General features: G+C 41.9%; 1 protein-coding gene across 1 annotated transcript in view; it reads left to right on the plus strand.

Moving 5' to 3' along the window:
• The window catches only part of Cc2d2b (coiled-coil and C2 domain containing 2B), a 74419-nt gene that overhangs the window by 41107 nt on the left and 17031 nt on the right, over positions 1-16281 (plus strand). The window contains exons 21-28 of the mRNA XM_021152526.1: positions 60-230; positions 1757-1853; positions 2614-2723; positions 6708-6804; positions 11368-11466; positions 13478-13660; positions 13821-14018; positions 15091-15180. Of these exons, the coding sequence (XP_021008185.1) occupies positions 60-230; positions 1757-1853; positions 2614-2723; positions 6708-6804; positions 11368-11466; positions 13478-13660; positions 13821-14018; positions 15091-15180 (1045 nt within the window). The remainder of the gene's footprint in view (positions 1-59; positions 231-1756; positions 1854-2613; positions 2724-6707; positions 6805-11367; positions 11467-13477; positions 13661-13820; positions 14019-15090; positions 15181-16281) is intronic.

A 16281-nucleotide genomic window follows, 5' to 3' on the forward strand; every position in this document is an offset into this window, starting at 1 on the left:
ACCTTTAAAATGATGTTGTTTTGTATATATGGAGCTGATCACATTTTTTTACCCCTTAGCCAGCTGACGGATGCAATTTGTAAATTCATTGAACCACGGCGGAAGTTAAAACCTCAGAGGAAAGAAAGAAGAAAAGTCACAGCCCAGAGCATTTCTGATGGAGATATGAAGATTCTCGTCAGGATCCTGAGGGCCTGTAATATTCCCACCAGGAAAACAGTGCCTTATAGGTCGGTGGTGGGCTCCAGCGTCTGCAGTTGCAGAACATGTTTTCTAAATGTGATAAATGTCCTTATCACTTATGCTTAATGCCTGGAGATGTCACTCACTGGTAGAGGACTTGCCTAGTGCCTGCAATGCTGGGGGTTTGAACACACACACACACACACACACACACACACACACACACACACACACAAATCATATGCATAAAATGAACAAACCTTAAAACCTTCATTTGGATAGTCAGACCTATTTTTATTGTCACATATTAAGAGTCTCCATAGTAGCTCAGAGGTAGGGTGTCTGCATAACATGCTCAAAGCCCTGGCCCAGAACAAACTGCCCAAACCAAACCAAAAAACATCACAGGGATATGAGATTCACAACGTAACCTTAGTGTATGCTTTTTTCACACAAGCATCTTCTATATCACCAAGTAATGTCCTCTTGTTCCTATTCCCTGTTGGGAGTTTTTGAAGTTTCTGCTGCCTGCCACTCCATTCCGCTGTCACAGCAGTGAGCCCTCAATGTCGGAAGCAGAGGGACAGGGAAAGTAGGTGGAACACACATTCCATTTCTGATCTTCAAATGGAAAGGCTCACGTGGTCAGAGTCACTACAATAGCCTGCCCTGCTTAGGATTTATAGGCAGCTCTACCAGAGCAGAATTGTACCTCTCTTTCCTGTGTACACTGAGTATGCTTTATTTGTTTTCCTTGTGACCAAACTAGACATTACCTACCAATGACTAGTCAAATAAAAACATTTTGAATATTAAATATCCATTTCATTAAATGTATCCTGGATATTTCATATCGAGAATGATTCATAAATATGAATATTACTACCCAAATGCCCCAGGAGTGTCAGATATCTCCTTCTCCCCTGTTTGCCACATATGTTCTCTGCTCACTTGCCTTTAGCTTGGTATAGCTCATGGATTCTGTCTGTGAAAAAACAAACATTTTGCTTGCTTAGGCTGTTAATTTATATCTAAAACTTCTTAACGGTTTTGATGCTGTTTTACAAACTACAACCGGATTCCTCAACACAACTAATTATTTTTACAACCAATGCACATCATAATGGTTTTTTTGTGAAGAAAGAACATAAAACCACCACTGTTGTTTTCTATAACTGTCATTCTTCAGAAGAAAAGATTGTAACACCAAAAAAAAAACCCAAACAAACAAACAACCCAAAAACAAAAAACAAACAAATGAACGAAAAGCTGAGAAAGGCTATCTTCCTAAAACTATCACTTAGCTGTACCTTTCCCTTGATGCTGAAAAACCAGTGGACTTGTCACCACGGACTACAGTCAGCTTATACTTCAATTAGGAGCCACTCCTCCACAGCAGTGATGATCACCAATACGATATAACAAAAGCAAAACAAAAACAAATGACAAAAACCAAACCAAAACAAAAAACTCCAAAACCAAAACCAAACCAAACTCCTGTAAGACCCAGAATAACCCTTATGCCTACCAACACTTATATTAAAACTATGTCTCCGTGTTGTTTTTCCTGAAGAACTTTGAGTATGCCTACTCACCTGAGGTCATCCATGTCTCACCTCAGACATCAAAATGCAGCCAAACTTGTCCCCTCGAATGAAGTCATAAATGAGGTACTTAGCATCTTATAAGGCTGATTGCTCTTGGTCGCATCTGGCTCCCAACTGGTCTCTTCATGTCTGTGTCCTTCAGATTACAGTTATTTTCCTCTAAGAAAGAAAAGGTATTTCTTATTAATGTAATTCATATTATCTCATTCTCTGCCCTCAAGCCCTATAAAACAAGGTATAAGCTCCCCGCTCAAACACAGAATCTTTGATAGTCTCACTCTTGTCTGCCAGCTGTCCTCCTGTCTGTCTGTCCACTCCACAGCCATGTTGTCTTGGCTTCCAGTACTTGTTCCCTTTGCTGGGAATGGTCTCCACCCATCTCCCTGCTCTTGGCCAGATAATCACAGCTATTTCAAAGTCCTAGCTCAATCAGGATTTCCTGATGGGCGGGATGATGCTCATCGGGTCCCAGATGCAACACCCATGCCCTTTCCTGAAGCCCACAGCTGCAAGCCTCTTCTCTTGCCACATCGTTCCTGTTTCTTACCTGCTTGTCTGTTTGGTTGGGGTTTTTTCCTAACAAACTTTAAAATCTTTAAAGAAAAGTTCTGTCTGTCCCTGAATCTTTGAAGAGTGCCTGACATAGAATAGGACTGATAGATATTAATTAAGTCAATGACTAAGTAATGGCTGTTGAAAGGAAGAGCTATAAAAACTAAGGAAACCAGTTGCCAGGTAATCTCCCAACTCTTTGCTTTTCTCTATTATGTAAGACTTTATTTTTTTTTAAAAAAATCTAGCCAGTGTTTACTCTGTATTTCAGGATACTGTGCACCCTTTCATAGAAGTTTCCTTTCAACACACTGTATATCAAACCAACATTGCAAATGGATCTCAGCCATGCTGGAATGAAGAAATCAAGGTGGATTTTATGTAAGTTGGCATCTGTTTTCCTGCAGTTTCTAGTCAGGGTAACTGTGGTGAGGGAGCATGTTCATGTATGCTTGTGTGTGTATGTGTGTACATGTGGAGATAGGTACCATCCACCTTTTTCTTGGGAGAGAGTGGTGCATGATTTTTTTTTTTTTTTTTTTTTGGTAGGGAGGCAAAAACAAATGTCTGAAGACAGACCCAAGAAATAATTCTACCAAAATCCAACGTAGAAATCCAATGAGTGTACTGGGGCTACTAGCATGAGTGTGGGAGAGGGGTTCCTTACAGAAGCATGGATGACTCAAAGGCAGCACCGTCACCAGAAAACCCACCCAGTCTGGATGCCAAACCAGGAAAACTGCAGTCCTAGAGTGCTCTGCAGAACGTGTAGGCAGCTTGGTGGGTCAGAGTATGCTTTCCTCAGCAAGGCTTACTGCTTAGATAACCTCAGAAGTGGGACTTGTAAATCAAGTATGTTTCAGAGACTTCCTGAGACTTGTGAGTTGTTTACTTCATGAGTATTAAACAGCCTCCCTCTAGGAGAGAAAATGTTTCTGTTCCAAGGATATCACTGTAAAACACAGGGTATTTCATTGTCCTAGTATTCACCAGCCCTGATCAATGACTTGATAGTGTTATAGAAATGGGGGTGGGTTTTCAGAAGAGGGTTTTTGTTTTTTTTTTTTTTTTTTTGGTTTTTATAGACAGGGTTTCTCTGTATAGTTTCTCTGTCCTGGAACTCACTTTGTAGACCAGGCTGGCCTCGAACTCAGAAATCCGCCTGCCTCTGCCTCCCGAGTGCTGGGATTAAGGGTGTGCGCCACCACGCCCGGCTCGAGGGTTTTCTTCTTGAGCTATGTGAAGAAACAGCAAGAAGGCCCTCACCAATCACTACAGAGGTTCTGTACTCCCAGCTTCCAGAACTGTGAGAACTGTTCTCTACAAGTTACCTTGTTTCAGGTGTTCTGTAATTGCAGCATTAACTAGACTAAGGCATTTCCATCCCTTTATTTGAACTTCTATATACTCTACTATTGAGCAAAGCCACCATGATTATTTAACCCTTTCTTTTCTTGCTTTTTTTTTTTTTACCTTTGCAAACAGCATTGTTCTGTATTTTCTTGCACTTACCCTCTGAAGCACATTGTTTGTTTTAAGTCAGTGGCTCTTAAACATTTATGCATTGTAGTTACCTAGACAGCTTCTTAAACATAGATGGCTGGGCCTACCTTCTTAGTTTCTAAGTTTGTGGGTTTAGGGCAGGGCCCAGTAGTCTCCTGTCTAGCAAGATTATGGAGCATGTATGTGTTTAATCATCAGTGAATTTCCTTTGAGTTCCTTCATTTAAAATTTGTAGCCACTTATATCAATGCTTTAGAACACTTTCATTTTGTCAAGAATGAGTAAAACCACATTTCCTATAATATTCCTACGCATCAAAGATGACAGTTAGTAAATCAGATTTTAACTTCAGAAGAAACATGCCCTCATGCTTCTGCCTGCTTCAAAGAAGAAGAAGAAGAAGTGAGTATGGTCTCAAAAATCCCATCACTAAGTGTGCATAGGATCACCCTATACATGACCCAATGAAAATGGGCCAAACTCCATGTCTACCTTCTCTGATACACTGTGTTTTACCTCTGGGCACATGGTTACAGTTTAGTTTATGACCAATGTCCATAGCTGATAAATACCTAAATATTTTTCAAATAATATAGCTTTATTTTGAGGGGTGGAAAAGTTGAAATTTTATTCCTAGATGTTACATAATTTCCTATGAATATTTTATATCATTTCATAGCCCATATGATATTGCCATCATTGTATGCAATTATTTATATGTCTTTATATTATTTATATGTTTCATCTGGCTCTATGTTAACATATAGCCTCTTCCAACAAATGCCAAGGAAACTCAGAAGAATGAATATAGTTATCATGGTCTCTATGGTAACATCTTTCAGGTTATATGGGCTTTCTCATACACAATGCCTCTGTCAAAGTGAAAACTACCAGACACTGACCAAAATGTATAAGAGAAAATGAGAGAGAGAAAGGGTTGGGGTGGCAGAAGAGAAGGACCAGTGTGGAGAAAATGAAAGAAAATGTATTTGCTAGAACATTTGTAAATTAAGATAGTTGATTATGTATCTTTGGAAATACTTGGATTATTAATGTATACATTAAAGTTTGGAGTTGGTTCTTGGGGGTCATTTGTTAAGACAAGGCCTTGCCGTGTAGCCCAAACTGGCCTAGATTTTGCTTTATAAATGAGGCTGGCCTTGAACTCCTGTTCCACGTGTCTCTGCATTCTGAGTGCTTGGATTATAATGTCCTGTCCCTGTGTGCTCAGACAAACACACTATGTTAAAGTAGTTTAATTAGGAGAACATCAAAAGAAACAGGAAGAGAAAGAAATGTGTAAGTGAATTGAAGAGAAGACTAGAAGGTTGATAATTTTGTGATTCTAGCAGTGAGAAAAGCCAGAGATGCAGAGGGAACCAGAAAGTCAGCTAAGGATCCAACTATCACTTTTTGTTGTCTGTAGTAATGCCTCAATTCCATCTCCTTGTTCCCTGTGACATTCTAGTGAATAAGAACTGTATACAGGACCATAGAGTGATATCGTGTCTGTATAGTAAGCATGAGGCTCTGGGTTCAATTCTCAGCACTGGAAAGGGAAAAGAAAAAAAAAACCTGCATGCAAATTAACATATAGTGACAGTAAATAAAGAATAATTAGCAAACTTTGCTAATTACTTTGGAGGGAGAATTGTGGCAAAACTTGAGGAAATTTTGAGTAGACTATTTCATGTAAGCTAATGCAGAGGACTTGGAAAGCTAAGATATATACCAAATGGACAAACTGAAAGGTGTCTTGAAGTGATTCTTGCCCGTTCTCATGCTAGTCGAGTGCTGTAAATACCCATTGCCTCCCAGACTTGGCCCAGGTACACCCAGCATGAAGTGAAACCCCAGAGGAGTAATGTAGGAGAGTTAGCTTATTTCATTTCTCAGAAATACAGGGAACATTCAATTTAAAATTGTCACAAAACTCAACCAGTAGTTTTCAGTGGTCACTGCCAGAAACTTATCAGAAAAGTATTGGCATTTATTAGAGATTCCTTAAAGTAGTACTTGCTTCATTAAAAAATTATTTTAATAATGTCAGTAACAGTTGTATGGTAAAGATATTACCAGGCATGGGTCTGTGCTGCTTGCCAATCAGAAACCAATAGTCAGAACCTGAGAGTCAGGGTTGGGGGTGAGAAATAACTTTTTTATAGGGCCAGCATCCTGGGATGGGGGAGCTGACATCCTCAAAGCTTTATCTTGGGACACTTAGGGGTCCAAAGGGCTCTTAACGGTAGGGAAAGGAGTAGAGAGAGACCAGGGGCAGCAAGGCTCCTGCTGGGCAGGGCCATCATCACCTGGATCTCCTGAAACTATTTCCCAAATTCTCTTCAGTGAGGCATACTACTTTTCTACAAGTTAAACCTTGCAGCAATGTCCTTGTTTTGTATTAGTTGTTGCCCAAGAACTAAAGCCTAGAGAAGGGCGTTACACACTCTGGTGCAATGCAGTGATCTCCTGCTGGTCTGGGAATGGTAAGTCCAGAGAAGGGCTATCTGCAGTCTTGGCTATTTTGATGAGCCTTCTCTTTAGGACTGGCAATGCCAAGCATTGCCAGGTTCATTTGGCTGAACATGATATCCAACTGAACCCATGTTGTCGCCTGCTTTTATTTTCATCTGTAGAGAAAATAAGATAAATTATAATACAGGCATCAGTTCTAGTAAACAGTAGAAGCAAGGCTCTAAGGCATATAGGGTTCTTTTTATAAGTTTAAACTTTACAAAGAAAAAGATCATAGATAATTTATTGTACTTTATCAATGATTCAATGACGCACTTAGAAAACAAGTGGATTTTGCAAAAAAAAAAAAAATCTTGAAACACTCAAGTATGCTTTTCTCGTTTTCAGCTCACCAGGACATGATTACAGCTTCTCTAGTTTATCTAAAATAAAAGATAACATACATATCAACATTTTCGATGAAGTGGTGATTGAAAAACATGAGGTAACATGGGAAAATGGCTGACTAATGTTGAAATAATTATGAGGTCAAAATGAATGAAATCTTGGAACATATTTGTGAAGTTGTCTGTTTCTGAGACACGGACTCCCTATGCAGCCCAGGCTGGCCTTGGAGTCCCTTGTGTGGCCCTGGCTGGTCTTGAACTTGTGGCAGTCCCATAACCAGTGTATACCATCACACCTGGTGTAATTTGCTCATAATAATACATGTAAAGGGGGCTGGCGAGATGGCTCAGTGGGTAAGAGCACTAACTTGCTCTTCCGAAGATCATGAGTTCAAATCCCAGCAACCACATGGTGGCTCACAACCACCCTTAATGAGATCTGATGCCCTCTGCTGGTGTGTCTGAAGTCAGCTACATTGTACTTATATATAATAATAAATAAATCTTTAAAAAAATAATACATGTAAATATTTTCTTAAAAGAGTTTGAGTCAATGTGCAATAAAGTCAGACAGATGACAAACCACTCTAAATACACCAAATCATAACATCTGATAAAGAGATGGAATGGAAAACAGGCCAAGGACTTGGGAGAAGCAGGTGTTCATGATTGAACATTACATGTAAATATCAGCTTCTTGGTAGTAAGGATGGGAAGACAGGCAGAAAATCTTACACATTTTTCATTAGCTGACCAAAGAAAGCACACCACTCTACATAAGACACTAAGTTATTTTAAGACCAGAATTTTGTTGTTTTCTATAATTTCTAAAATTAATAACTGCCTTCTCTATATATTAGTGAAAGGTCCCAACCCAATGCCTAGCACCACAGCAAGTGATGTAAATAAGTGTTTCCTTCCATTTAGCTTGACATGAAAAATATAAAGGTGTGTATCCACCATAGCCCCTGTCTTCAGGCAGATAAGTTAAATGCTTTCATTTTAGCTGGCTTTAAAAGTCATTGGACCAGTTACTAGGGTGAGGTCCATCCTGTTCACTGCTGAAAGGAGATGGGGCCTGATAGGAAGGAATCAGGATCACTCAGAGACTATGGTCTCAGAGCCCAAACTTGGGGAGCTCAGCTATGCAGAGGGCTTTATCAGGAGGGAAAGGATTCACCGTGAGACGGTGGCAGGCAGGATACGTGCTTGTCTTCGTCAACCAAAGGGTCTCTCTTTTTTTTTTCCTCTCTGAAACATTGAGCCACCTGGTGCTGTCTCCTGTAGTCCTGTTTAGACAGACATGTTACTCCCCTGCAAGTTAAATTGTTGAGCAGTTTCCATGGGCTGTGTTCTGTAATAAATAGAACAGAAAGGGTATTATAAAAGTCAGCAGATGGTCTGGGTTATGTAAATCTACATTGAAAGAAGAACTATTTAGTATCTTAGCCCTTTAGGTGAGCCTTCTCTTGTAAGTGTGTCCAACCTGGGACCCACAGGCCACACGAATCCTGGAAGAGCTAGGATGTGGCACAGCCCATCTGTAGATGACATCATACATGGCATCAAAAAAAAAAAAGAATCAGGCACCCAGACTTTAGAATCTAGAAGGCCAGGGAAAAGGGAAAGGGGTGAATCTTGTCAAAGGATTGGCATGATGTGTAGGACCAACTTGTAAAAAGGACAACAGGAAGGGGAAGTAGAAATGGCCGTGCAGAAAACAAATGCCCTGAAGAACTGGCCTCGTTATCTCAGTTCTGATGAAGGGACAGACAGTTCTGCCTTGGGGAAGGGAGGCTCTAGATCAGAGGACTTGGATGAGACCTTGCAGTGCAAAGCTCAGAGTTAGGTCACATGTACACAGTACTGAACAAATTCTTCCCAGCCATGTCTTCAAGCCAGCTTTCCAAGAGTGTACAAATATTCACATTAAAACTGTAAATGAATTCTTAATAAAGACAGCAGGTAAGGCATTAATTGGCAATTTCTTGATGGCCAAGGATCCAAGGATTTAAGCTGAGTACTGTTCTTGTTAACTGAAGTATGTCAAGCTGGGACATGTGTGTGTGTGTGTGTGTGTGTGTGTGTGTGCGCTCAGGGCTACACTGGGATGGATCCCTAACATCCAGTGTAGTCGCTGGCTATTAGACTTTGTATTGGCTCACACCCGGGTCCAGTCAATCTTCTCTGGAGAACATTCCACAACAGCAAGCCCCCATGTGAAAGACAGTTTGGGCGATCATTTCTCATTATTCTCTTCCTAAAAGGCTCTTTCTCCTATATTATTTTCTTGTTATCAGACCTTTACTCCCCACACATCCCCACTTTGTTAACTTATGTGTTAGCAGAACCCTGAGGACTTACAAGTCTCACAGACACAACACTGATTTTCAACACTAGAGATGGCAGAGCTGTTGCCAACAGCATCTGGGGGTGGACTAGGTACTCCAGGCTCAGAGCCTGGGTTACATTCAACTGTAACATAAACCTGAAAGGCATAGAATGGACGTAAATGAATCCAGTGTTCAGATGATGGTTTGAATGCTTAGGAAAGGATACGGGCAGGAGGGGGAAGGAGTGAAGAGTTCAGTGGAGCGAGGGGACGAATGGGAAGAAAGGAGAAGGCAGAAGAAAAGATTCTTTTGAAAGACTTCAAATCATTAGCATATCATTGCCAGTGTCTTATAATCTCTAATACTCTGTTAGCCTTTTGTCATTTCTGACTTTATCCAAGTGCGTTGTTTTCTTCTGACCATATCGTTTGTGTCTATTTTTAAAAAGATTTGTGTTACTATTTACTCATGTGTCCATGTGCGTGTGTATACAGAAGCCAGTGGGATGTCAGCTCCCCTGAAGCTGGACTGAGTTAGTTACTGGAGTCAGTGACTTACTGATGGTTGTAAACAGCCTGGTGTGGATGCTGGCAACTGAATTCAGATCCCTGGAAGAGCAGAACGTGCTTTTGACTATTGAGCAATCTCTCCAGCCCCTTGTATCTGCTTTTTAAAGATGAGATCTTAACCTATTGTTCAGACTGATGTAGAACTCACGATTCTTCTGCCGTAGTCTCCCAGAGGAAGGAATTACAGGTATGCAGCAGCACACCCACGTTCTTTGAGATCAAGGAGCTCTGAAACAAAGGTGGGAGCTTATTTAGTTACCTACCGCAGCTTCCTGTCCCAAAGAATGTGGTCCTTGGGCAAGGTCCTGCGGCTGCCAGCAGCAAAGCCTGAGTGCAGCTGCAAAGAAAAAGACCTGTGACCATGTGGCTTAGAAAGCCTAACCCATTCACACTGGACTTACACTGGCTGTAGATAACACAAAGCAGGAGAAGCTAGGCAGGAGGGTAGTCCATAGCCAGAGGGATTTGCTTCTGATTGGTTGTCCTTGTCAGCAGGATGGGCAGCACCTGGTGTTGATACGCTGGGGTTATTATTCAGGCCTGGGTTCTGTTTAGCCTGTGTCTTGATAAATGATAAGTGTTTCTCGTTTTTCTCCTCCTATGGCCCTTGTGCCTAAAATTTAGAATTTCTTGGAACTTCTATCAGATTTCTCAATTTTTTGAAAAATCACCAACTATTTGAATTTTTATACTTCAGTCTGTGTTTTCTGGTTTATTTCTGTTTGGTGTTTTATTATGTTTTTCTAGTGTTCTTGTGACCAGGATTTCTGAATTTACTTGGGCAAATGTGTTCAGTATCTGTTTATTTGCTTGCTTGCTTGCTTGCTTGCTTGCTTGTTTTGTTTCTGACTCAATCCTGAATGATAGAAACATCCTAAAATGATGACTTCATCTTCAAACCATCTTGGTCTGCATATTTTCTGAGTACTCACTATTTTTAATTTATATTATTTTCTGTGTATGTTTTCAATTATATATTCTTCCTTAGTTTGCAACTTTTGAATGTTATGTTTTTACATTTTTAAATGTTTGAGAGGTCTCTGTGTAAACTTTCAGTTTTAACTTTTAGCTGCATCATTTAGTTGCATGAGCAATCACCAATTACTTCCTAGTCTCCAGTTTCATAGCATCACTGGTCCCACTCTATGGCTGCCATTTAGTAGACCCTAATAGAAAGAGAAGGGCCCACTAGGCCAGCTAGGTTACAAAGAAGTCACATCCTAAGACCAAGAGGAAAGGGTTATTATGATTTGTAAAGATCATATGATGAAATGTTAGCATTTGAAAATGTGAAACTGGCTCTTTGAGAATCTGCCTCCTCCTGACCCACACTAACTGACACAACAGGTCACCAAACTGGCCATCTTAAACATAAAATTTGTAGCTAGGTGTGGTGATTCAGGGTCAGACTCGCAGTACTTTCAAAGTAAAGGCTCATAGTTTAGGGTCAGTCTCAGTTACATACATGGGCTCAGGGAGAGACTTTGCCTCGAAGAAGTAAGACAGAGTGAAAGAGAACCCCATTGAGACAGGCATAAAAAGTGCACCCAGATACACCATGAGTGCATACACGCATGAACACACACACACACACACACACACTGCATGCACACATGCACAGAGAGAGGGGGAGGGAGGGAAGGAGGGAAAGAACAAAAAAAATAAAAAGATTGATTTGTCATAGTTACCTATGAGTTTGTAAAAGTATTCGTCTTATAGGAAACATATTTGTGAGTTTAACTTAAATTTGCTTTAATAGGACCATTGTCTCAAGAGCTGCAGTGCTCACTCATACATACAAAAGAACTGGCTGGGCTCCATCAGCTTCCCTTTCTCAGCCCTTCTGCAGCAGCCTGAGGTAACAGAAAAGTTCTTTGCTAATTACCCCAAGATTCGTTTCTATCTTACTGGTATTTTTGAGTCAGATTCTGTACTGCCAGGTTAGTAAACTATTACCAAGTACTGTGGGGTCTGAGAGGGCTTTGCAGGGTGTCACCATCTCTACGAGGTACCCATAAACTCATTTCTTGTATTTTTAAAGTGTTTAAAAAGACAGAATAACATAGCTAGTCCTACGTCTTAAAGCAAAATTCGTATTTGCATGAAGGCCTTTGTAAGGCCAGATCCAGGTACCAAGAATTTCAGCTTTCCAGCCTTGCTTATTAGTTATGTCAGGTCGATGACGAGACTGGATTCTGCAAGAACCTGGGGGCGGGGCTCAACTGCTGGATTCGACAGCAACAACAAGCCTGCGCAACCAGCAAGTGTGACACTCTAGTCTAGGCTCGACTTAAGGCTCAGTTACATCTTGGAAGGTCTTACGCAGGGTACCCGAAATCCCTATGCCAGACCCTGAGAATTTGAAGAGTCGGAAGTGAATTTCATGTTGGTGTAGTGTGAAATGCTATAGTGTTTCTGTGGTGTATGGGATGGGTTTTCTGAGGGTTCAGAGCAGCAGGACCTTGCTGTGCCTGGGCTGCTGGGGCAATGGAGGCTTAGAGTTTGGTGGTAGGTAAGACAAGAATGCTTTTGTGACTTATTTTTCCCTTACTTGTTTGACTCTTTGAAGTTATTTTAATGAGTCTCACAAGCACTTGAGGGGATTTGAGTAAAAATGAATCATTTATTAGGACCTGATTAGGCCAGGTGCAGCAGAGAAACCAACCACGGTGGCGGTGTCAGTCAGGGGTCTTCTTACCCCTCCAGGAAAGAAGTTCAGATGCCCAGGGCCAGCTGCTCAAGGATATTCCCAAGTGCCCAAGCGGTCTTTATCCTTCTGCTCCGCTCTCCTCTTTATCCTTAGAGTTTTAAACTGTTCACTACAAGTCCAGCTTCACAGCTGTGCCATGACAGGAGGCATTGGGGAACAGGACAGCCACTCTGCGTGTCAGAGAAGAGGTTCTCCAGCCACCCAGACTTCTGCTTGCCTTTTATTGGTGTCACGGTACCAACTGAAACTGTTGCCTTTTTAAAAGGAGGAGATCAGAGATAGTAGTTGGAAGATAGAAAGATGCTATGGACAGTCACACGAGGCCCTGATAGAACGTATTACTGACAAAGAGATCCAAGGGGGTCAGAGGTACAGGGTTTGCTATACTTGCAAATCTCTGCAGACATCTCTCTGCCTCAGACCAGGCTGTATGACAGGTAGTTACGAAGTGTGGCTTTCAAAGATGGCAAAGACTGGATTATAATCCTGGCTCTACTATTCATTAATTCTATGATCTTTCACAAATTGCATCAGCTCTCTGAACCTCAACTTTGGAACTGTAAGTAAAGGTAACGGCAGTAGCCGCCTCGCTGAATGGAACACACTGCCCCAGCATTTGGCACCCTGTATACTGTGTACACAGTGCAAGGGTCTTGCACACAGTGAGGGCTCCTGACCATAGGCTGCTGGTGTCACTATGATTCTCCCTGCCCCCCCCCCCGGCCCTGCCTCTTAACTTTCTTACTGACATTCACTATCTCTGTTTCCACAACCGTACTCAGGGCTGTGGGTTCTGCCCTTACATTTCCCTCCCACTCCAGACTCAAACGGAGAAGACAACATGATCTTTCAGCATCTTCGTTGAGCCTAAATTAGATTTTCTCATTTTTACAATTTATTTTATTTTGGGTTCTGTATATGTGTGGGTTTGTGCCCTTGAGTTCAGATGAGAGCATCAGATCCCCTGGAGCTAGAGTTGCAGACTGTTGTGAGCCACCCAACACGAGCACTGAGAAACACCCTGGGGTCCTCTGGAAAAGTGGCGCGCACTCTTAACTACTGAGCAGGAGTCCATGTCCCTGTGTAAGCCAAGGCTCTCCTGGGCAGAGGATTGCTCTGGGATATAGGTTTAGCTAATTCTCATCCTTTGTTCTCTCAGATTAGCGGGACATTTCAAGTGAACATCCCACCCATTTTGCTCGGGTATACCTGGAGTAACACCTACGTCCCTCCTAGAGAAGACTGCAGTGGGCAGAACCCCAAAGAATGTACCTTCCTAAACATTTTTGCTACAATTGAACCTCAGATATCATATGTCACGTACAATCCAAAAGTAGACGAGGTAGGTCTCACGCTGAATTATTCTGAAACGGATCATCAAAAAAGTGTAAACGGTTTTAAAGACCAGTGGAAATTTCAAATCTATCAGAAGTAAACATTGGCTTTTCCCTTATTTTGTAAGGGGGAGGCATAGTGTTGAGCTGCCTTAAATCTGATTCTAGTTTTCAGACCAAATAGACATTCTACAGCGAGCACAGACTTTTACCAGGAACTGCAAGGCCATGTTTCCCAACCGAAGAGTCGTGGCAACTGTTTTTAATGGTGAAGGAATGCACATCTTAGTCACCAGATACATCAAGGCACTGAATCCACCTCAGCAGCTTCTGGATATATTTCTTCATGACTCAAATGCAACGCTTGTGAGTGGCAAGTTTTCTTTCAGTTACTGTTTTTAGCAGTTTCATCGAGATTACAGAGAACCTATGAAGACTCAAGAGTCTCGTGTGTGTGTGTCTGTCTGTGTGTCTGTCTGTGTAAACCTGACTGTCTTGGAACCTGCTTTGTAGACCAGGCTGGCCTCAAACTCACAAAGGTCTGCCTGCCTCTACCACCTGAGTTCTAGGACTAAAGACATGCACCACTATTGCTGAGCTCAACCATACCTTTTATCTGGGGGTCAATCTAGGCGATTGATTGTCCTCAGACAATTTATGTTATTTGTTAATTATAAAGCTCTCTTAATAGGACCCTTTGACCTAAATATATATATATCAACACCCAAATCCAGGTAGGTTAGTTTTTACAGCACTCTGCTTTTCCATCATGGTTTCTTGCTGCCTGTTGGTCTGAGGCCCACTGTCCTGGAACTAAGGGTTCTCTCAGGCACTTGTTGAGCCGTAACTGCATGAAGTCATTAGTGCAACCCGTGGTGGCTGTGCATTACCGGGCACCTGTTACACATCACTTCAAATGTTAAAGAGCTTCCTGTGTGTTGTCCTTTCTCCTTTCTTGCCTGAGTCTTGGGCTGCCTCATTCTGGTGGGGAGGGGACATCCTTCAGTGCTCTTGTGTTTGAGGAAGCAGGTCACGTCTCCCTCTGTTTCTGGCTGCAGCAGCTTAAAGAAGTTTCTAAGAAGAGGAGTTCAGAAAGATGTTGATCTAAAAGCAAGGCAAATATTCATTGTTTCTCACCTTTTCAAAAATGCTGACATTTACAGTTATAAAGTACACATTTAATGTTGATGTGGTGGTATAGTATTTTTAAATTGTAATAATTTATTACAATAAAACATAATGCGGGACAAGTCTTCTCTGTGTCAGGCTATTTGGGCCCAATCCCCACCAGAGACTCACCTTTGTGCCTCTGAGCAAGTTATTTTATCCCTCTAAGCTTGTTCTTTCTGGCCCCTGGAGACCTGTAGTGTGTTCTGCTTATAAAGTGCTATACGGGATGATGGACATGCTCAGTGAACGTCAGTTAATACCGTTCCAGGACCTCATTGCCCGATTTGTATCTCTGATTCCTTTTGCGGCCGAGACGTTGGATGAAAATGATGGGTCTGACATATGGATGACATCAGAGGTAACAAACGACATTTTATAGTTAAAATGTATACTGTTTCTCACTTGTCTTTCCCCTTAAGGTAGCACTTCTTATGTAGTGTTCTGCTTTGTGAAATATGAGAATGTAACAGGGCCCCAGACCTTAGCAGGCCCTGAGACCTTAGCACAAATGACTCCATGATGGAAGTACCATTCAGGCTGTAAAATTCAGCACACAGCACCACCTGCCAAAACAAAAACAAAGACCTAATCCATCAAAGCCCATAGTTTTGGGAAAGTCTCTAAATGTGCTAACCTTGCTTTTCTTGGCTTTTGTAGTTCCAATTCTGGCTAACTATTCTTAACTGAAGTCTGTCGACCTAGAGAATGGTTCCTGTGCTTAAAAGTTCATTCTAAGAAAGGCTCAGGGCTACACTGGGATGCCAGGCGTCCAGGGTAGTAGCCAGCCAGCTTATAAAGGCTTTCTATTAGCTTAAAACCCACAGTCTAGCAGTCTTCTCTGGTAGATAGCTCACAACAGAAAGTATTTGATAATTTGTGTCTACTTGACTACTCCATAGTCATTTATGAAAATAAGTCATTAGGGTGATTTTCCATTCAAAAGTCAAAGTAATTCCTCATGAATATTCCTATTCTGTGGGAACATAGCAGTGCGGTATTATGTTCTCTCTGAACCCTGTCATCTAGCATCAGATGCAGCCAGGGCACACTGGTGTGGCTGTATCTCTGGCTATGCTCCCTTCCATGATGCTGAATAAATAGTTGGAACCGGGAGCTCACTGGCCTCCCATCCCACCCCATGTCCCTCTCTCTAGGGCCGTCATGAACTGGAGAGCATGTGTCTCATTGGTGTGTTATCGCTGCTACTCAACAGCAGATTGCTGCTGTATCCCAGTGGGCACAGTAAAGAAACTGCTGACATGACCCATGATATGGTTAGGGGCTTTGTTGTAGATAGAAAAGGGAGGACAGACAGAGCCACCTGAAGGAGCCCAGGGTGTACACAAAAAGAAGTAGACGGAAAATGGCTGGCAGACTGGGCACCGCCAGGGCTATCTGCAAGAGAAGGAAAATAGCAATGAGAGGGGGGGAGGGGAAGGAAGGGGAGGAGAGGGCAGGG

The sequence above is a fragment of the Mus caroli genome, chromosome 19, assembly GCF_900094665.2.
Source record: "Mus caroli chromosome 19, CAROLI_EIJ_v1.1, whole genome shotgun sequence".
Lineage (NCBI taxonomy): Eukaryota > Metazoa > Chordata > Mammalia > Rodentia > Muridae > Mus > Mus caroli.